This window comes from Glycine max, chromosome 10 (assembly GCF_000004515.6).
Source record: "Glycine max cultivar Williams 82 chromosome 10, Glycine_max_v4.0, whole genome shotgun sequence".
In the NCBI taxonomy this organism is placed as follows: Eukaryota; Viridiplantae; Streptophyta; class Magnoliopsida; order Fabales; family Fabaceae; genus Glycine; species Glycine max.
Window position 1 is genome coordinate 50,164,445 of NC_038246.2, and position 23,362 is coordinate 50,187,806.

At 32.7% G+C, this 23,362-nt stretch overlaps 1 protein-coding gene and 1 pseudogene across 3 annotated transcripts; both read left to right on the forward strand.

Annotated features, from left to right (window-relative positions):
- Nucleotides 1-6,168: 6,168 nt before the first annotated feature.
- LOC100793513 (uncharacterized) lies at nt 6,169-17,991 on the forward strand. 3 transcript variants are annotated; one of them, XM_006589651.4, is made up of 16 exons: nt 6,169-6,418; nt 7,174-7,730; nt 8,013-8,256; nt 9,168-9,445; nt 11,353-11,505; nt 11,629-12,411; nt 12,524-12,618; nt 13,092-13,151; nt 13,317-13,405; nt 13,500-13,565; nt 14,360-14,986; nt 15,494-15,568; nt 15,958-16,028; nt 16,206-16,263; nt 16,581-16,824; nt 17,061-17,991. In XM_006589651.4, the coding sequence occupies exons 2-16, from the start codon at nt 7,309-7,311 to the stop codon at nt 17,717-17,719; spliced, it is 3,924 nt and encodes a 1,307-aa protein (XP_006589714.1). In that variant the 5' UTR covers nt 6,169-6,418; nt 7,174-7,308; the 3' UTR covers nt 17,720-17,991. The 3 variants fall into 3 exon arrangements, with proteins under 3 accessions (XP_006589714.1, XP_006589715.1, XP_006589716.1); XM_006589652.4 differs by having other exon boundaries at nt 6,198-6,418; nt 7,228-7,730; XM_006589653.4 differs by lacking the exon at nt 7,174-7,730 and having other exon boundaries at nt 6,200-6,418.
- A 1,177-nt stretch (nt 17,992-19,168) lies between these two features.
- Nucleotides 19,169-22,598, forward strand: LOC100794035 (lipoyl synthase, chloroplastic-like; annotated as a pseudogene).
- Nucleotides 22,599-23,362: the final 764 nt, after the last annotated feature.

Here is a 23,362-nt window from a genome sequence, read left to right on the forward strand (position 1 = left end):
AAATTTGAATAAAATAAAATCTAAATAGAATAAAATCTAGATAAGATAAGATTTGATAAAATAAAGTTATTATTATTATTATTATTAGTTAAACAAGTTGGCTTGTCAAGCTTAACAAGCTTTTTTTATGGTTTAAGCTTGGTCTTTTTATTTAAAAAACTTTTTAAAAAGCTTGAGCTTGACCAAGCCGAGCCGAGCCTTACATAGGCCGAGCCGAAAGGACCTCCACAAGCTGTTTGGATCATTTCCACCCCTATGGGAAAGGAAGATGTCAAGGATTCAAACTCTTTTTTTCTTTTTAAGGTAAGGATTCAAACTCAACTTCTAACACCTTTACCATCTTTTTAAAAGTTTAATTGTATTTTAAGGATAAATATGCAAAAATTTCAAAATAGAGGTAACCAACTAACGTTAGGACAAGTTTTTTAAGATTATACAAGTTTTTGGTCAAAATTGGGTGAATAAAAAACTTTATGGACAAAATTTGCATTATTTTAAAAGTTATGGGGTAAAAAATATAATGAAGTCTTTTATTAATCAAACAAGTTTGACCATGCACATTTTAACATGACATAAGTTTAAAAGTAACAGCCTTTTTTAACCAAATTTCGAAAAGTCTTTTTCAAAAATAAAATTGAAAATATGTGATTGATTAATTGAAAAATGTTATGATACTCTCTCACCGTCTCTTTCATTACCCACTCTCATTTTATAGTTAAAATTTATTAAAAAAATTGGTGGATCATATTCTTTATTTAATGATTATATTTCTTAGTTTATTAATGAGAACCACTAACATTAATTATTTTTAATAAATTTCAATCAATGATATTTATTATCTATCACTATGAGTTAATATTTTATTTTTTGAGACATAACCATGAAGTAATATAATTATAAATAAAATCAAGTAACAAGTAATTAGAGATAGGTATATGGACTAGATCTACAGACCAACAAAGTTCGTGGATCGAACAAATAATGGATCTTTTTAAAAAAAAAATCATATAATTATATTAAATTTTTGAGTCCGACCCATTAAGCTTGCGAATTTAACGGATTTTACCTATGGACTCACAACCTATCATTTAATCCACTTAATTCTAATGTGCAAGTATTATTAATTTGTTATATTAAGATTTTGATTTTTAATTTAGGCTGTTATTGTTAAGTTGATGTGTTTAAAATGTTGGTATATTATAGTGTGATAAGTTTTAACTTAAAAAATGAAGTCAAATTTTTATTTTAATTTTATACATTTTTAACTTTTTTATTTTTTTTATAGAAAATATTTTTTCAAATCAATATTTGGATCCGGTCTATTTATTCATAGACTTTTGCGGGCCAAATATGAACCTTAAAAAAGTCAATTTATTTTGAAGACTGAATTTATTCAGTTTATCTTAAACGGATTGAATTGATCCATATATTCACTCCTAAAAATAACAAGTTTAAAATAAAAATACACGTGAACAATGCAAAAACTTTATTTTTAATAAATTGTAAAGGAAAGACTCTTGAAAGTAAATAATTTACTCTCCAACAATCTCAAAGATGTAATTTCCATTGCAGTTGACGAATGAAACAAAATTATTTATTATTATTTACTTCAATAAAAATTAATCAAATGTTCAAGTATTTTGGGTTTAATCTCGTAAGATATATATTTGGGGAGGGAATATAAGGTTTAATTGTGATTAAGTCTAACCCAAAAAATTAAAATTTGTGGGGATATCTCATGATCTCACCCAGGAGATAAATGGTCTAATTTAGTTGGTTACAAATAAAATACTTAAGGAAATTAAAAAACTTATGATATTGGACATTCAATTTTTTCTTGTATAAATAATTTTAAAAATTAAATATAATTATTAAATATTCTTTAGTTACCTTCCTTACAAACTATTTAGTAAAAAAAAATGATTTGTATAAATTAATATTTACAATATACAAATAAAAAATGATTTATATTCATGAATATCCTAAAAATACTATTTAAATTCAAAACATTAATTTCATAAATAATATTTTAAAGAAAAAATTAATTATTTTCTAAAAATTACAAAGTACAAACTAATTGTTGTATAATTAATATTTAATAATATACAAAATAAAAAGTAAGACTACTATTCATGAATATGATTAAATTTTAATTAAATTAAATATTTAATTTTATAGATTATAAAATAGTATAGAATAAAAATATTAACTTTAAAAAATCTTAAAAAATACATTATAAATATTAATTATTATTTATCTAAATTAATATTATGTGATATACAAAAATAAAAGTCATATTCATGAATGCACAATAAATAATAGTTTAAAAGTCATTAGGATCAACTTTTTTCTAGACTTAGATATATTTATAGTCTCACAAAATGAGTGAATTTTGGTTATGCTCATCTTAAATTTGTCCTTTTATTGTTGTCTCTACAAATGTGAAATTATTCTTTTTGGTCGTCATTATTGTATGTCACTCGTTAACGAAAAATCAAATGTCTATTTCACATTATACTCACAGTGAGACCAGTACATGTCACGTGTAACACTTTAAAAAATAAAATCTAAATCCTTAAAATGAATATTATTTATCTATTTTAAAATAAATGTTATGGGCCAAAATAGTGATTTGAAATATTTTAGGGACTTAAACCAAAGCATTTTTCACAAGGACCAAATCTAAATTTCACTCATCATGGACCAAAATTATTGATTTCAAATTTTAGATGAAAAAAATACAACATTTTACAAAATTTTAAAACATATTCAAGCCTCTGGCTTTTTTTTTTTTTTTTTTACGTTGGTCACCAAGATTAAGTTTTTTTTTTCTTAAGATTTTCATGGACATTGGGTTGAAAATGCTAAATCATTCTTATGTTTGGTATTTATATTTTTGAAATTATATTTTTACTGCAAAAGAAAATAAACATTTTTTTAATCAAGAGAATCTACCATTCTTAAGACATATGAAACATACTTATGAAATTTCCAAGAAACATGATTTTTGAGAAATATAATTCCCAATAAATATGATTTCTAACAATGGACAAAGATTTCGTATACAACACAAGATCATGCTTTTTTTTATGGAACACAAGATTATGTTAGTAAGGAAAACATTAAATAATTTGTATAATTATAAGTTTAAATTTCTTTATCATTATTGTACCAGAAAAAAACATTAATTAAAAAAAATTACTCCCTTCCTCCGAGAATAATCTTCATATATAGGAAGAAAAAATTTATCCAAAAATAATTATCATTTTAACTTTTTAATGTAACATTATTATTTTTTTTACTTATATCTTTTATAATAATGAACCAATTTGTTTAAACTTATTTTTTTAAAAACAAACACTTATTTTAATAAATAAATAATTTATGTTTTTTAGCGTGTTTGTCTGCTTATGCTTAAAAAGTAGTTTTTGTATACTTATTAATCTTATATGTTTTATTAAAAAATGCTTATATAAAAATGTTTTTTTTAAAGTTTTTTTAAAGTTTAAACAAACTCACTCATTAATTGTATGGGCTACAAAAACAATAATTATTTTAAAGTTTTTTTATACTTATTTTAAGAAGTAAATCTTTAACTTGACGGTGTAAAATAACCTAATACGACAATTATCATAAAATAAAGAGAATAATGTACTTAAATACTAAATATCTCAGTCATTAACAAATAAGAGTATCTCAGTTATTAACAAATAAGAGTGTGTGACTTTTTTATATTCTTAATCTAATAAAATACTACTTTTTATTTATGGATTCAACTCTCTTACAATATATTCTTAGAAGGAGAGAAGAGTTTAAGTGAGACTAAGTCTCGAATCTAGATATAGTCTCATTGTTGATTCAAATGATCGAAGTTTATAGAAATACCTCGAATTCTAACGAAAAGCCAAAAATTCTAATTATGGTTGTTACCAAAAAAATATTACTCATTTTTTACTCTTATTCACTGTTAAAATGTTTAATAATAAAGTAAAAAAATAAATGTAATATATATTGAGTCCAGTAAAATAATTTCTTAAAGACATTAATTAAAACATATTTATTGGACAAATTAAATTTTATTAAAATTAAAAATATTATATAATTGTATTATTTGCATAACAATTTCAATTTTTTTCCTTTCAGAAAAAAAGAACTGCAATTTTTAAATGATGTAACTTTTATGATACTACAACATATAATTAAAGTTTATTTAAAATTATTTGCATGACAATGAGAATCACAATTTTTTTTTGTTATGTGACTTCTAAAAATACAACATATAATAAAGGGTTATTTAAGTTTTTGCATGCCTTTAATGCCTAGTTTTAGTCTCTTAGTAATTTTTCAACTAATGACTAGGGTGAGTTAACTTTCATTTAGTAAGTGATGAAATGTAAGCTTAAGCTGCAGATGGTTATACAAGTTGTGTCCACGTGGTTACCATTTAGATGCCAAATAGAGCAGGATGCCATGTTTTCCATTGTTACTAGTTAGTGCTTAGACATTATTTTTTTTTTTAAGTTAAAAATGTGATCAATGTGTATGTTGACTTGATGAACATTCTAGTCAATTCAAAGAATTTTGTTTTAGAAAGTGGTTGGGAATTATGCTTGAGGTTGCTATCCATAAAAAGGTGAAGGAGAGATCCTCATCGCAACATTTGCTGGTTTAGTTCTTGGACGCTTATGCATAATCCACTGTCATTCAAAAAAATGAAGTGTGATATATCTTGGGTGAAGCATGGTGTGAAGGTATGTGTTTCTGTTTGTACGTTTTTATGTAGCAATAAGTCATTTGTAATGGATGCATGTGGATTTGCTACATTTTTTTAGGATTTGTTGTTTTTAATTTGGTATTGTGGGATAACATGTGGGAATACTGTGAGTCAAGGTTGATTGTATTTCTATCGTTACCTTGGAATTTCTTTTATTAATATTTTCCCATGCGTCTTGCACATTAGGAGCATGTAGGGTTTGATAATTATTTTTTCTTTTGTTTTTTTGTGCAGGAAAATGTTTGTTATGGATGTATTCCATTACGTGGGGTGTTTTTGTAGAAGTACCCAGTTGTAGTACCAGGGTAGAGAAGACATCCATTTAAGATTTTAGTTGTTGATATATTGTCATATTTAAGGCTTTAGGTATTGTTAAAGAGTTGGGGTACATAAGTCGTGTTAATATGTTATGGAAGCTTGCACCTATGTGGTGGGTATTAAGGTCGTTTGGAGATGCATTGAATGAGTTAGTTGAAGACAATGATGCTTTAGAAATGCCCAACTATGCTTAGTTAACATATATGTTGAATACACAGTGGTTGAATCAAAAGTTGTGGAGTTTGTTAGTTGCTTGGTTGATCACAAGACATTGAACCATATTCCTATAAATGACAGGGGATATAATTAAGATCATGAGTTCAACCAAGGTAATAAAGCTTATTGGTTAGGGAAGTCAGCGTGAGAAAGCAATTGGGTGAAGTTTGGAAGTTGGTGTGGCTTGCGATGAAGGCAAATTATGAGAGGTATATGATGACTTTGATAATGTGAATAAATATGTAGTAGGAGAATTGTAAATGAAAAAGATGATAATGTGGAATATTTTGTTCCTTTACCCAGTGATGTTCACTTTGGTGGACAAAGTGTGGAGGTTGGAGAAAGAACTGAATGCGGTGCTGGTAAAGGAAATGTGGATACTGGACAACAAGTTGAATGTGGTGTGTGATGGGGAAGGCGTGGATGTTGGACAAGGAAATAGGAAATAGAAATCAAATGGGTATTTGTTCACAACAAAAAACGCCTTTCAGGACTAAAATCTCGACGAGGAGATTGGGGACACGAAGATTGCAGAGAGTGGTGCTACAATGGCTGACAACTATAAAGGAGCTGTGGAGGCTTGAAGATTATCCCAAAAAAGTTATCCTGAAATAATGAATCCAATCTAATGCTAATTAAAAGTTGTGCACCATGGTCTATGCTGACCTTTGTTTTAAAATAAATTAACAATATTATAATTTTAAAATATTTTAGTAAAATTTATATTTATATATTTGACTAAGGATTAATGTTCAGGCTAAAAAAAGATTAATTTTCAACGATCTATTTTTTAATTAAACAAATTAAGAAAAACTAGCTTATTTTTTTTTCAACAAAGTAATGAATTCTTGTTTAGGTGAGGAAATTTGAAATTTTATCCCGAACATAAGTAATTTTGGGAGATAGTAGACGATTGTCAACCGTGGAGTTGACGGTGACCACATTTCCCAAATCGGATAAAGGGCCCTGATTTCATAAATCTTGCGGGACCCTTTCTCTCTCCTCCGCCACTTCAATTTACCCCCAAACGAACCTCTTCTCTCTTATTTTCTTCCATGCTCTTTCTCTCTCTACAATTCGATCTCCTCCTCAATCCTCTGGTCAATGCAGGTACTTCCTCGCCGCTTTTTCACTCTCTCTATATCCCCCTTCCCTCAATTCTTTATCTGCTTCCCTCCTACTGCGCTAATTTTGCTTGCATTTCATCGAACCCTAGTTTTTTTTTTTTTGGGGGGGGGGGGGGGGGGGATTCGGATTCTGAGGTTACGAGTTTTTTTCGCTCGCTTGACTTTTGGTTTATTTTTAAATTTTTTTGCATTGTTTTCGGGTGGCAATTTTGAATTTCGAAACCTCTTACTCGCGCGTTCATTTTAGCTGAATTCCATTATCTTCTCATGCTTCGTTGTCTAACACTCAAGCTCGTTGGTTCAAACTTCGAACTGTTCTTGCTTCGTTATTTTCAGCAATGTGTGTTTTGTTCAGTAACGTTTTTGTGCCGAACCACGCCAGCACTCGTTTACTGTAATTTTAGTTTATCTGTAATCGCATAGCATTGTTATGTATTGTATACGCAAAATAAGGTTTTTTTTTTCATCCCATTTTTTATTCTCTCTTAAAGTTAAAGCCGCTTATATTTTATGGTTCCGCAGTTTTTGTAAAGTGATGTGGTTTATTTTGTGTGTAAAAGTAGTTTGAGCTTCTGCAAGGGTTGTCGACATTTTTGTGCATCTTGGTAAGGTGTGGTGTGGCATTAACCATTGGGTCACTTTTTTTGAGGTGTACATGCTGTCAGTGATCTTAAGTGCGGGTTGAAATTGTATAAAGTTGTATATTGATTATAGTTCGTGGTTATTGACTTATTGCAGATACATTTCAAGTATCTGATTTCTCGTACTTGTTTATGGTTTAATGGCTTGCAGTCAAGAGATCCTTTACTGTTTGAGTTGCTAAGAGAAAATATGGTGGAAGATGCTGGATATATGTTTAGTTAACACTGACGTATGGCAGGAAATACTAGATTTGATTTAATTGCAGCTAAATCAGATGAATTGGCTTTCAAGGGGAGTTTTACAAATGGGCAGAGAGGGAATTTGATGAATGACACTTTGGACAGGTCTGCAAGCTTTCGTGAGGGTAATGAGGGGCAGATGTTTATTTCGGGTGCTAATATGTCGCGGGGGAATTCCACATCAGCAGGGGATTTGGCTTCTGTTGCTCAATGTTTAATGTTAGATCCAATAACCATGGGAGATCAAAAATATACTAGGTCAGGCGAGTTAAGACGAGTCCTGGGGATATCTTTTGGAAATACTCTTGAAGATTATGCTTTTGGAACTGCTAATCTGAAGCCTCCCCCTCCAGTGGCTATGGAGGAACTAAAACGATTCAAAGCAAGTGTACAAGAGGCTTCTGTCAGGGCTAGGTAGTTTGAGGAACTTTATACAATACCATTAATTCTTTCTTCAAGTCACACCGATCTAATCTTTCACCCCATTCCATATAATTTTTAATCAATTATTTCACAGAGCTTGCTTTTGCTGCATATATAGCTGATTGCCTATCATCTTTTAAGTTTTTTTCTTCTCTGTTTTTGGAATTTATTTTGACTAAATTGTCCTGAAAAATGTTTAAAAACTGATGACCTGAAGTTTGTTTATTATCACTTGAGTAGTCCTCGGTTCTGAAGTTTTAAGATTCCTCTCAGATATAGATCAAAAAGGTTGGATGAATCTTTAGACAAATTGAACAAATGTTGGGAGGCTGTAAGCATAAAGAAGCAACTTCGGAATGATTTGGTGCCAAATGAAAGGCTGGGTGGATCAAACTTCTCGAAGATGGGAACTCAGACTCATCGAAGCCCATCAGAGTTTGTGAATCAAAGACCAGAGGACAGACCTAAGAATGTCATTCTGAATAAGCGTATCCGTACATCAGTTGCTGAGACACGGGTTTGTAGCCAGTGTTTTTAATTAACCATTGCATTTCCTGTAGCAACACTGTGATTCTATGACATTTCAATTACTTATTATTGCATTTTTTATTGTAAACCTTATTAGGAGAATAGAATTCCAATTGTATCAAACAGTAAAATAGAATTGTTCTGGTGCAGAGGAGTTAAATTTGGGTAAGGTATAGCATGGTGATAATCTTCTCTTGATTCTGGTACAAATATAAATATTTTTCTTTCATGCATGTGTTTCTCTGAAGATTTAGATGACACACTATGGTAATTGACCTGAATGGAGGACTGGGATATTTAATGTTGCAACCTTATCAGTCATTTTAATTTTAATAAGGATCCATATGGCTGAATTTTAATGGTTTTGGTTGAGGATTGGCCAAGTTAGATATCTCATATTTTCAATAATCACTATTTAAGAAGGAAGCACAAGCAAAGGAGGAACCAAGGTAGAGGGGATTGTGTCTCCAGAAGAGGTTAACAACTGACCAACACCAAGCATTAAAACCTGTATGTATAACAAGGCTGTAAAGGAACATAAATGGAGAAATTTTACAATCAAGAAGCAAGAGTTTCTCTGCTTGCAGAAATACTAACAGATATACTCTTATTTTTAATCCTACCTCTGCTGTCAATATATTTGTTGTAAATATCTTGAGGAACTTGACTTAAAATATTTTGTATTGCATGTGTAACTTGTTGAAGGCCATCTCTTATTGTAAACAATCATTGATAACTAATTGTTGCTATGTTTTTCTTCTCTTGGATACTGACTATGCCATGTTCTTTTTATTTAGTTTTTACCTAAATCCTAATAGCTACATATTCTTCTGCCTTATCATAACTTCATTTTTTTCAACATTCATATTTACTCTATTTGTTTTGTTGGAAAAACACTAGGCCGAAGGACTAAGTAATAGCTTTGCAAGGCAGCCTCTGCCCATGGGAAAGGATAGAGACAACATCAAGGATGGTAGCAGAGGTTGTGATATTGTTGAAGAGAAGATTCGAAGATTACCTGCAGGTGGAGAAACATGGGATAGAAAAATGAAAAGAAAACGTTCAGTGGGTACCGTTGTTGCCAGATCCATTGATGGTGAAGGAGAGCAGAAAAAGGTTATGCATCTAAGGCTAGCTAATGAGTCAGGTTCGCAGGGTTCTGATGCCCAAGGTTTGAGGTAATGAAAATTTATGAAATACTTGGTTTCTGATTTCTTTTATTGTCAAGAAATGGCAATGATTACTGAGGTCTGGGAAGTGATCTCACCAGCTGTAAAAATTAGTTATGGAACATGTTAATGCCTATCAAGTCAATTTATCGTGTTGAAGTATCAGCATTTTGTGTTTATGCATGCAAATCAACTTATCAAGTCAAATGATCATATTGAATTTTTAGGAATATTTTGTTTATGCAGTTCTTCATAAAAAATATATTTATTGGAGAAGAGTAAAAAGCTGCAAAGATGGCTAATATTTGGGATGGACTGACTTCTGGACATGTTATTATTAAGGGGCATTTAATCATAGTGCATAACTGGTATTCAATAGCATGTAGCATTTTTTTGATACATTTTTCGGCGTTCATTATTTTGGAAAATGGCATGCAGTGTATTTTGTGGTTGCTGCATCTTGTTTGGGAACAAATAATTGGATTTTTCAATTTTCAGGGCATGGACAGTGTAGAAAGAGAAAAGAATCTAGAGAGAGAACCCTTATTTCTTTGAATATCATTACTCAAGTGTATAGCATGTGAGTGTTATTTTATTGTAACTTAAGAGGCTATCTGCTGCCTGTAGTACAAATGATATAGCTTCTATTTCAACACTCCCCCTCAAGCCTAGAGTAGATAAATCACTTTCATCATGTTATAGAAATAGGAATTTAGAATGTGAGTGTTATGAGAGACAATAACAAGCTATGTGGTTAGCACTAGCTCAAAAGGGCAATCCTTTAGTAGTACATTAGTCTGATTTTGTACTTGGAGTGATATTTATTATTTAAAATTCTAACCTTCCCTTGGATTTAGAGATATTTTAAATCATTGGAGTGTTTTTTTTTCCCATTGTGAAGGTGATGAGGTGTGCAACATATATCATGTTTACTAGTTTGACAATTCTTGGTGCATAGCTACTAATTTTACTAATGTCAACCAATGGGGTATACATGAACATGCTTTGATCTCATAGTTGAGTGATCAAAGATTGGCCTATGGTGACTTGATCCCTGTTGAGAGAGGGAGAGGAAAGGGAAAACAAGTGAAAGAATCTATATGTTTGAATTGCACAGCAAAGCATATATTTGTATTAGGAGTCATAAATACAAGAGTGGTTACAACTAATTACAATAATATACAGTCCCTCTAATTAACATAATTACATAACATATAATCTGCCCTATTTGCATTACTATGATTGGTGTGGATGACCTTGTCCCTTAAGCATGTGGTCACGGGTTCAATCCTTGGCTCGTGCGTATGGAAAAACATCTATTGGGAGATGTCAATTCCTTAAATGGATCTCAGTACCTTGGAGGATTTTTCATTGACTTTTGGTTGAGGGATACCTGGTTCACCCAAAAAAATCTAAATTAGATGTGCTATATTTTTTATCCTGGAATCAAATCTGAAATGACATTCATATGGCCAAGTTGATTTTATGCCATTCATACCCTGTCTCCTGAAAGTGCAAGTGTCTAATTACATACCTTGCGACCTTATTTCATGATTCTGTAGTTCTTTTTTGCTTTTATAATTTACTAGTGAAAGGTTATGCTAAATAGGTTTCTATGATCTTAAAATGTGCTTTTTGCTATAACAGCATCAGAATGTCATACTCATACACACTAGTAACAAGTAGTTACTAGTTAGTTTAGTTCCTGTTACAGTCTATTCTGTTGTGTCAGTCTGTTAATACTGTAACTAGATTCTGTTACAACAGAACTATGTTTGGAGTTCATTTAGCGGATAGAATTCGTAGATCATTTGAGATTCTATCTTCAATTCTCTCTGGTTTTTCCTATTTTCTCACCAATTTACTCTTAACAAACAGCAAAGAATAAACTTTTTGCAACATTCTGTTTGTCACAGATCAGGATATTCTGGCAGTAATAGCAAGCTTGATGGTGCTTCCCTGCCTGCCACTTCCAATGCATGTACGACTGGCAATAATGAACAAGAAAAGGTGTCAAGGGGTTCAGTGGATGGATCTAATAAGGAACGGGTTGTGCTTAAAGGAAATAAGTATGTATCTGTTATTCATATCCATGATGCATCTATATAGTTCTTTGCTATAAACAGCTTTTAATTCTCTAATATAACATTATATTACAACTTTACAACTAATCTCCTTTTTTCTTCTTCTAGGCTTAATGTCCGTGACAATAACTATACAGGTGGTATCCATACTTTGACCAAAGGAAAAGTGTCAAGACCACCTCGAACAGGTGCTTTGATGGCTGGAAACTCATCTTCTGTTCCTCGATCTTCTGAAATACTTGATGCTGAGGAACAACCTTCAAATGTCAACAAGCCTCATTCAGTAAGTGGTACTATAAATCGTAAGCGTCCTTTGCCTGTAGGATCATCTTCATCTCCTATGGCCCAATGGGTTGGACAGAGACCCCAAAAAATTTCTCGCACTCGAAGAGCAAATGTGGTATCCCCTGTCCTAAGTTCTGATGAAGTGCATACGTTGTTAGAAGGTTGTTCCCCTTCGGATGTCAGTACCAGAATGACTTCTGCTACAACTAGTGGATTACCTATTTCCAATGGTGCTATCAATGGTGGCATTCACCCAGGTAAAATGAAACATGAAAGCGTTTCATCCCCAACCAAATTATCTGAAAGTGAAGAATCTGGTGCGGGAGAAAATGGTGAAAGTAAATTGGAGAAAGGATTGGAAAGTAATGAAGTTGATGGAAGAGCCATAAATAATTCTCATAATACAAGTTCCTCCATGTTAACTTCGAAAAAGAAAAAAATACCCAACAAGGAAGAGGTTGGAGATGGTCTGCGTAGACAGGGAAGGGGTAGTAGGGGCTCTTCAGTTTTGAAGAATGGCATCTCACCAATGAAAGAGAAGTTAGAGACTCCAACCTTGATGAAGCCAATTAAAAATATGAAGCCTGCTTCTGAAAAGAATGGAAGGTATAATTCTCTCTCTCTCTTGGTAGTGTAAAGAAAAGGGACACCTTCACACTACAATAAAGGTTAGTGGCAATTTTTTTCCTTTTTTTTTAGAACTTTGTCTTTGTTTCAGTAAATCAGGGCGTCCTCCTTTGAAGAAATCATGCGATAGGAAAGCTATTAATTGTATTGGTCATCCATCAACTCACAATTCCCCAGATATTGCAGGTATATCTATCTGTTTGAGCAACTACTTGTTGCATTAGATGAAATGGAATTATTTAAAATGTTATAAATATGATAAACTTTTATTTACTTGTCTTTTTATACCTATCTGGATACTTTAATATAAACCTCAATAATGCTTTCTGACTCCCGACACTTTTGCTTGCAAACTGTCAATGCCCCTCCTCTTTATTGAATACTACAAAATCATGAGTGGGTCTCATTAAATAAGAAGTGAGGCCCACAAAATTTTTATTTCCAATAAATTTTGGTTAATTGTAAAGTGTGTCAGGAGTTTGTTGCTAGCTTCTCTTTATATACTTAGTCTGTTTTATAGGGGGTCTGTTAGTTATCAAGTTAGTTCTCATTGATATTTTCTGGGAAATTGTGCGTACAAGATTTATATGATTGTGTATTTCTTGTTCATATTCACTATGAAATTTTTGCATAATGTACTCAACCATCTGAAATGCCAGTGGAGGAGGATGATCGTGAGGAACTGTTAGCTGCTGCCAACTTTGCTAGCAATGCCAGCTGTATGTAACTAAACCCAAAGCTGGTTTATGCTTTTGCAGTTTTATACTTGCCAGTTGCCACATTTGGGGTGTATGCATATATATATATATATATATATATATATATCTATATATAGATATATAGATATATAAATTCCATTTATATTTTGCTTTTGACCTTGGCAGATATTGGCTGTTCTAGTTCATTTTGGAAGAAACTGGAACCTATCTTTTCTCCTGTCAGCTTGGAAGACATGTCCTACATGAAGCAACTGGTGGGTGCCTTTAGTATATTTGCTTTTATGAAATTTATGTGGCCCTTACTGGAGGCATTGCTTTCCCCTCCTTTTATGTTATTCTTTGCATCAGGTTAAAACAACAGAGGTTGATCTAAGACGTTTGTCTCAGATGCATGGCATTGGAAGTGATACACTGGTAATGCATAAAAAGCTAATATTTCATATTTCCAGCATTTTGCCTCTTACCTCATAACTGACAATTGGCATTGTACTTGGCATAATTTTTAACTGCTATTTTAGTGAGCATGTTTCTTCCTTTTTAGTCGCAATCTGGATTTGACTTTCGATCTAGCTGGAGTGCATTTATTTTGTTGATTGCACAAACAACCTCCAAACTAAATCAACCTAAATATCAATTCTGAATGGACTGTCTCATTTTATACTTTCTATCATAATATTCTTCCATTCTTTTGCATCATATACATTAGCCAATAAGATGCATCTCATTGCATGGACATGGTAACACCGCTTATATAATTTGATCTCTGAAATTTCCGTGTCCTTATGATATTTCAGTCTTTCCCATAATTGAGACGAGTCAATAATGTGCAGCTCATGGCATTAATACCTCCTCCAGAACATGTTTAATGAAATCTCTGTCTGTTTCTCTCTTAGGAAAACTTTAGGTTCTGATCCATTTGTTATTTAAAGTATTGCATATGATGATTAAAGTCATTATGCTATGTAGAAAAACTTTGGAGCATAAATTTTAAAATAGGAGACATGAACTGAAATGTTTGAGTTTATATTGTTAGTGTAAAGATTTTTACATTGTCAACTAATTAAAAATCATCTTAGATATGAATTTTACATTAATTATTACAAAAATCAACTGTTTTTAATTATATTTACATTGTCCATGGATTTGAATTAAAAATTTAATGTTAATTATCCAATTTTTTAACATTTGTCTTTCATTTATATTCTCAGGATAGACTTACACATACAGAAAGCCCTTTGTCACAAAGTTCTATCTCTAGAGAAAGAGAGAGAATTGTTGTAAATCAAACTGGTTCCAAGGAGATATCCTCAATGAATGACATGGTTGATCAACATCTGGATGTTAGTATTTTGTGCAGACAAATGGATTCAGAAGTAAACAAAGTTGTGCCGTTGTATCAAAGAGTATTGACAGCTCTGATCATTGATGATCAATATGATGAAGAAACTGTTGAAGATGGAAATATGCCTTCTCTTTGTGAAAGAGATGACTCTTCTCAGGCGGCTTGTTACGTTCAGGATGTTGAGAACCAATCCAGCATCAGGATGGAATATGAATTCAACTTTGACAAGGTTTCTTGTAATGGGAATGCTACCTTTACTAGTTGCACAAACATCCATGATCAAGAACTTAGTGTTTTTCAGCAAATGAATCAGGGATCGTTGCATCCAGAAACTGAGAGGTTGTCCATGTTATCTGAAAATGGTAATGACGAGTCAATGGGTATGCATGGAATTTCTTGCTCATCATCTTTCAGTCGCCATTTTGAGCAAATGCGTATGGAGGATAAACTCTTACTGGAGCTACAGAGTGTTGGCCTATATCCAGAACCAGTGGTAAACTTATTTTTAGAAACTTTAGAAAGCCAATGATCTTTGTGGTTTATTTATATCGGAGGTTTTCTGTATGTTTCAACAACGGTCTTTGTTCCTTTTTTCTTTCTCTTTCTATTCCATGCATGCATGCACACACCATGCCTGAAATTGAATTGTTAGAGATATGAACTATTTATGTGGTTTTATTGTTAACATCCCCTATCTATTATCTAAATTAAATTAAATTTCCGGACTGTAAAGTTTGCCTGTGCATTGTTTATGGTTCAAGCCTAATAACTCTTGTTTGATAGTGTTAGGGATTTACTATTCATATGCCTATGCCTGATTTAATCTTTTAGCATGAGTGATGCTTGAATCTTTCACACAGAACATGATCTTTATGTGCTAGCAGATGGACATTATGTTTAAAGAGTTTGCTGAGTATTGAATATAATAAATTTTTTGTTCATTTTTTAAAAATTAATGCTTGAACTACTTACTGATCTCCTTATGGTTGTCTTCTAAAAGCCTGATCTTGCTGATGGAGATTGTGAAGCTATTAATCAAGATATTATTCAATTACAGAAAGGACTCTTCCAACAGGTTCTGATTCTTTTGTTTTATGTTTTTTATGTCTGCTGAAATGTAAGTAAAAGCTTTCTATAAACGAAAGAGAGAATCTCTAAAACAGAGAATGAAGAAGTTGATATTAACAACCCAACTGAAAACAGTTACAACTCTAGTTTATATACTAGAGCTAAGATAGCTGTACACAGCTGTTAACATAACTGTCAACTAACCCAAAGTTAGTTGAGGTAACCAGAGTAACTAACTAAGGTAGACTGAAAGAAAAGACAAGGAGTAATTCTACTCTACTACTCTAATAGTAAGCTAGTTAATTGTTTAGGGGGCAGAATCTGCTTATGGTTTTTAGTTATTCTTGATTTATTTATTTACCCGGTTGCCTATCCTCTATTTGACCAATTTTGCAGGTCAATAAAAAGAGAGAATGCTTTATGAAACTTATCAAAGCAGTAGAACAAGACAGAGAAATGGAACAAGGGTACAATATTTGATAATATATAGTTTATCTTGTTTCATTAATTGATTATACTTCTGATGTTGATAAACTTTTTCATCCTTTCTATGTTGATAAATTGTTACTGAAGTAGTCTGTATATAGTGTATCAATACGCTGACCCTCACCAACAGCTAATATATATTTTGTATTAACTTGCAGAGCCCTCGAGCAAGTTGCTATGGACAAACTTGTTGAGTTGGCTTATAAGAAAAAGCTGGTAATTATTTTTTTTTGTGCTTTTTTTCCTGTTGCTTTGTTCAATGTTGGTAATTTGTAGAATGTGGATGTTGTTGCAAGTTGCAAATGGCAATTGGATTGAGCAATTTGATAGATTATTTGTAATTGAAATACAGTTTATTTTTTATTATAAAGGTTAGTGTGCCCCCCCCCCCCCCCCCCCCCCATGTGTTACCAAGCATGTGCATGTGCTCTTGTATTATTCTTGTTAAGAATTTTTCTGTGATAGTGCTTTTGTCATTAAAGAGTTTAGGTAACTGGTTTGCACCTTGAAATGACCCTTGATAATTTTGATAGGCCACCCGTGGGACTAGTGCTGCAAGATATGGACTTTCAAAGGTCTCAAGGCCAGTTGCTCTGGCTTTTATGAAGAGGACTCTTGCTAGATGCCGCAAATTTGAGGGAACAGGGAAAAGTTGCTTTTTGGAGCCTCTCTTTAAGGACGTCCTATTTGCTGCTCCTGCTCATGACAACACTGGTTCAGCTGTTGCTGCAAATCTCTCACTAACCCGTAATTCTCAGCAAGAATCTGCACCATCAGGTTTCCTCTTTTAACCATGTTTTAATTGTTTTGGAAGTATTTCCTATGGTATACATGTATTCAAATAAATTGAGCCTTGGCAGTGAGGCATCATGTTTGTCAAGAAATAATTTCCTTAGGCTATTGCTTTTTGCTTAATTTATATCTGTTCCTTCTTTCTGAAATCTCTTTGACTAGTAGGATACTTCCATTTTGTTTCTTATTGAGTAATGGATTGGGCCCTCTGGCTCTTGCAGGTTATTTTCCTTGCAGGGAGCATGATGTGTTGGGAAATTTAGACCATCCCTCCGACCAGGATTTTGCTAGGACTGGACCAATACTAAACAGAGGGAAGAAAAAGGAACTGCTGCTTGATGATGTTGGTGCTAGTCCTTCGCTGAGATCTGCATCAACTCCTGGTAGTTCTTTAATAGGTGGAGCAAAGGGAAAGAGGAGTGAACGAGACAGGGACAAAGACTCTTCTGGAAGAAATTCTGTTTCAAAAGGTGGTCGTTCTTCTGCAAAGGGTGAGCGTAAAACAAAAGCAAAGTCCAAACCAAAAACAGCTCAACTATCTAGTTCTGGAAATGGATCTCTAAGCAAGTTAATGGTAAATACTAACTCGGAGAATCAATTGGCTTGTGGCTCTAATGAGTTTGTTTCCGGTGATGGCAACAGAAAAAGTAAAGTTGGGTCTGTATCTCATAACTATAATGCTAATGATTTGTCCATTGGAACTGAGGAACCCATAGACATCACATTAGACTCCATAGAACTAGGTGTAGGTAATGAACTTGATGGACCTCAAGACCTGGATTCTTGGTTGCTGAACATTGAGGAAGATGGTTTGCAAGATGATGCGTTTGGCCTAGACATACCAATGGATGATCTGTCTGGGTTGAATATGCTTTTATGAAGACGAATGCAATATATATATGCTCTCAATCCCATGCAGGATTTGGTATTTATGAACAGTGCTGTGTCGGTGGAAAGCTGCATATACAATTCATGCCTCTGATGACTGGAACTTGTAATTATGCCCATTCTTTTTGTATACTTATTATCTACCATACCAAAGATAGAAACCCAAAGAAAGGGGTAAAGAAAAAGAAAAATGTAGTCAATTGTTCATATGATCTAGAGCTCTTTAGGTTGTAACTACTACATTCTTCAACAAAATTTTGATCATTCTGCTGTGCATTTTCTCATTTGGACTTCTAAATTACTTCATTCTAATTCCAATGTCAGAACCTGACAGCTTTAAGCTAAAATTTTCGTACACATGCTTTATACAAGCTATCGTGCTTAAAGCTATCTTATATTTTTGGTATACAATATGATAGTAATGAAGTTTGAACTTTGTTGGAGATTCCATGTTGATTGATGATATGGTTAAAGTAGTGTATATAAGTAGGGGATTTTTACAAGTTTGTTTTGATGTGGGTTTAAATTTTGAAATGATATCAATGTCTATTTTAGTTATTGCTCTTAGGCTTATTGAGTTATTGAAATTGGATTGTTATTGGATCATTTGTAGATGGTTAGTCTTGCAAATTTCTTGTTTGAGGGGGATGTTGGAGATCATACTTTGACCAGTGATATGAACAGTTGAGTTATGACATTTTTTTTTTATCAAGAGTTGGGACATTTTTCTTTTTTTACCAAGAGTTGGGACAAACTTAAATTATAAGAAACATAACTATCTAAATCTTCCAAATACGCTGCATCCTAATGAGCATGAAATGTTTTAGTTCGATGTGCACCTGCATAGAATTGTCCGTCTAAAATGTTATTGCTGTTTAAAGTCCGGGCTTATTCTTTGATCAATTGATGAAATTATTTATCGATTTTTTTTGTCTTAATCGTTTGATTCATTAGAAAAAATAAATTCTGATTAATTTAGAGTTTGATCGAGAGATAAATAAAATTTAACAAAAAATTACTTCTTTCAAAAATTAAATTCGAATTATGCATCTTAATTTCAACATACTAATTACTTGTATTTAATGTGATGGTTAGATTTATTTTTGTTTTTATATTAAATTCATATGATCCTGTATTATGTATAAAATAAAAAATATTATCTTGTTAAAGAAATGATGAAAATGAAATTTGTTTTGTAAATTTTTAAGAAAATGGTAAAATGAAGATTATATTATTTAGTATTTTTAAACGATTTTAAAGTAAATATATAATCTCCTAAAAAAAGTAAAGAGTAATAAAGTAAGTTGATATTTTCATATTATTAACGAAAATATGTTAATTAAAAAAATAATTTGATGGATTAGGAATTTTTTTATTGTTTTTTTTTTACAAAAGAAAGAATAAAACCAATGACTTGTTTTCCCTGACAGTGTCTCTGGAGGCAGGATTTCATCTGTTCTGTTCTGGCTCTTATTTTTCTCTGTCTTGTTCAACCATCTTGTCCAAACCAAACTCCAAAAATACATTTAAGTTTGAATTTCTTGACGGAGAAACCAATGCCTACTGCACCATATTTTTATTGAATGGGAAGAGAAGACAATCTCCAAACACAACAATTTCTTTTGATACTAAAATGATTCGTCAATCTCTTTACAACCCTCCTTCCATCCCCTTCTCAACCCCTTCCATGAAACGCCACCGTTTCTCCCCTCCAAGTTGGAGAATTCGATGCGACGCGTCGTCGGTGTCGGTGGAGCAGAAGGTTGTTGGGCCACACACGGGTAGAGACCCAAACGTGAAGAAGCCAGAGTGGTTGAGGCAGAAAGCTCCTCAGGGTGAAAGGTTCCAAGAGATTAAGGAATCCTTGTCCCATTTGAAGCTCAACACTGTCTGTGAGGAGGCACAATGCCCCAACATAGGAGAGGTTTTATTTTATTATTTTTTAAAATTCTTTTGCATTCCCTCTTCCCTTCTCCCTTGGATTCTTATTTATTGTTGAGCTTTGGATTGTTATGTGTGTGTGTGGACAGTGTTGGAATGGAGGCGGAGATGGCATTGCAACTGCGACAATCATGGTTCTTGGGGATACTTGCACGCGTGGGTGTAGGTTTTGTGCTGTGAAGACCAGCAGAAACCCTCCACCTCCTGATCCTATGGAACCGATAAATACTGCCAAGGCCATTGCAAGTTGGGGGTGAGTGTGAGCTTTCTGCTATTTATTATGTATGGTTGTGTGTTTTATGTTCTTAAACCTTTTTGGATTAATTTCTATCAAACTTGTACGCCTCAGCTTTTGGAAAAATTAGACGAAAAGTGTTTCTATAGAATTTAAAGTGTGTAAGTTGATTTTAACTTGTGGGAGAAATTGAATACATTTTTCTTCTATAAGTGTTTTTGGAAAAGTTTATCCTAACAGAGTCTATCTCTGGTGTATTTGCTTAGTTTATAGGGATCCTTAGATCATTTATGCGGTAGGATTGTACCCTGTGGTGTCTCTTTAGAGCATAGCCAATGATTTCTTTAGGGAATTAGCGCAGATCACATGATGTCATGCAAAAGGGGGTTTGAAACTTTACTTGGATAGTTACTCTTTAAATTTTGTTGTTCTTTATTTTGTTTTTTTCATTCAATATAAAAATATACGTGCGGGTAATCTTAGATAGTGCCCAAGATGTTGTACCTTTCAAATTGCACATCCGCACCTTAGGCTCCAATGAGTTCTTACCTGAAAGTTTTCAGGGAGTTATTTGCTTGCTAACATAAATATACACAAAATTTGCTTGGTGATAATCAGATAGGTAATTAAGTAATCATTACCATAATAATCAGATAGGTAATTAGGCAATCATCTTGATGGTCATTACCTTCTTTCAGGATGCATGTGATATACATTACTGTAAATAATTTTATGCTAACTTTTCTAGTTTGTTAAAGATTATCAAATTCACATACATCTTTTCTTAGGAACCAGGATTAGAAAATAGGTAAAAGAAAAGAAAGATTGTATTCTAGATTTCAAAAGAACAGAACAAAGGAGATCAATCTCTCCTCCGAGGGTTCCCCCTTTCACGCAGAGCTAAAGCTCAGTTTATAATTGATACAAAACAGAATGATCTCCTGATGGGTCATGAGCTAAAGTCTACAAGTTACAATGCCTAGATTTATCATGGGCATATATTGTGTGCTACTAAAACTTTATTAGATCTCATTCCCTGCTAATTACAAGCTACCATTTTTGCAGTGTGGATATATTGTCCTAACAAGTGTGGATCGTGATGATCTGCCTGATGGAGGAAGTGGCCATTTTGCTCAGACTGTCAAAGCTATGAAGGTGCTTTGATATATTGGAATGTTGTTTATAATTCATTTTAGAAGGTATACAATGCAAATTGCTAATACATGCTAATTGTTGTCTCTATAATTGCTTTGCAGAATCTCAAACCTGAGATCATGGTTGAGTGTTTAACTTCTGATTTTCGGGGTGACCTGAAGGCTGTAGAAATTCTGGTTCACTCAGGTTTAGATGTCTTTGCTCACAACATTGAGACAGTCAAACGCCTCCAAAGAATTGTTAGAGATCCGAGGGCAGGGTAAGCTGCATTGTTGATCCAACTGCTTTGTCATATCATAATATCAACCGTAAAACCATTGCTTCCTCAAAAGTAAAATAAAAGCTAATACATATATAATTTCCTTAATGAGGAATAGTTGTTTTGCTGGAAATATATATAATGAATGTATAAATAAATAAGTATAAATATATTTATGTCTTTTTTGTTGTATGGTTACAGGTATGAGCAAAGCCTGTCAGTTCTAAAACATGCAAAACATAGCAAGGAGGGTTTGATAACAAAAACTTCTATAATGCTGGGCCTTGGAGAAACTGATGATGAGGTGAAGGAAGCAATGGCTGATTTAAGGGCCATTGATGTTGATATTGTGACATTTGGTCAATATTTGCAGGTTAGTTATGTAAAATACTTTAATGGTTTCCATACCTGCTTCTCACAGATTAGAAACCAAATCTCAAAATCCTATCCACCATGCTTACAGATGGTGCTAATCTTTCATTTGATCTCATAATTTTAAGTTGTGATAACATGTTTTATTGAATCTATATGAGGTTACAGGTTGGCTAAGCGGACAATAGTTATAATACACCTTGCAGATCTTTATTATTGATTTTTAACTTGTGGCTTATTGTTAATTCAAAAGATTTTATTGTTGCAGCCAACTCCCTTGCACTTAACTGTCAAAGAGTATGTTACTCCTGAGAAGTTTGCTTTCTGGAAAGAATACGGGGAATCTATTGGTTTTTGTTATGTAGCTAGTGGTCCACTGGTAAGTTCTTCACAAATGCATTAGAATTTGATTGTACCTTTCTTGCGGTATAACTTGACATATGTGTGTTATCAATTGTGCTTTTAACTGGCCTCCACCACCATAGGCCAACTTCAGTTGATAAGTTGCTTAATTATCTGATCATCATATCATTAAACTTATGGAATCCTTACTGAAGGCCTTCTGTGTTTTGCAGGTGAGATCATCGTACAGAGCTGGGGAGCTGTTTGTCAAGACAATGGTACGAGAAAAGGCCAAGAATGCTGGTGACTCGTTGTTATGATCTTTGGTTCTGCAATTATGTATATTAGGCAACACCAACTGACGAGGTTTTTAGCACTTTCATTGCTAAGGAGAAAACGGTTAAGTGCTAAGGACAGCTTTACGTATTCTTTGGACCGGTATTGTTTCTCAATTTATATTCTTTAGTAAATTGACAATATACGTAAGTTAAATTGAGAGAGTGAAAAAGAACAAAAATTTCAAAAGCATTATAAAGCGAGAATGATAATTGGTTTTCTTACAAGTTACAAGGAGGGTGTTTTCTCTTACTTGCATTTGGTTGTTAGTGGCAATAGCTGTTTTTGTTTGGTTACCATTTTTCTAGTGTAATGGTCACGTTTTGATTTTGATTTTATCATTTGATAAAATTGAGTATATCTAAAAGAGAAATAGTCAATGTTCATGCTTAACAGTCATCACTATTTTCTTCGGCCATCACAATGAAGATTGCTTTGGTAATGGAGAACATTTCTTCTATGCTTTGAACTTTTATACCTGGCTTATGCTTTGCTGTTCACGAATTTATTATTGTTTAATAATATTTTTTGTTAATAAACTACCATTTTTCCCCTAAACAGGAAAATATAATGTTAATAACCAATACGTGTTAATAATTAAGTGTAGTCCAACTGTCAAATTTCAGGTGTAAGAATAATATCAATGTTTTACAACTGGAGCGTTGTCTTTGACGTTTTGCCAAGGAATTGTTCAATGCTTACCATTTTTTACATTTTGGCTCAAATGAAAATAAGTTCATGATTTAACGAGCAGTTTGGTCCTACTGTCCAAGGTTCTTGATATGAAATTAATTAGTCTAATAAATTCAGATATTATATTTTTAAAAAACTAAAGACGTGATGTGATTTGTTCTGGAAAATAACTTAGGTTCTATCAACATATTTTTGTGTAAAAATTATGTGGCTTGGTTTTAGTAAGGTCGTTTTTTTTAAAGCGTTTAAATGGTATATGCTTGAGAAGTTATTGACAAATATAAAAGAACTTTTTTAGTTTG

Coding starts and splice junctions, on each gene's coding strand:
- LOC100793513 (XM_006589651.4), top strand. CDS start 7,309: ATGGCAGGAAATACTAGATTTGATTTAATTGCAGCTAAATCAGATGAA. Junction 12,619..13,091: donor CAATTCCCCAGATATTGCAG/GTATATCTATCT, acceptor CTGAAATGCCAG/TGGAGGAGGATGATCGTGAG. Junction 16,264..16,580: donor TGGCTTATAAGAAAAAGCTG/GTAATTATTTTT, acceptor TAATTTTGATAG/GCCACCCGTGGGACTAGTGC.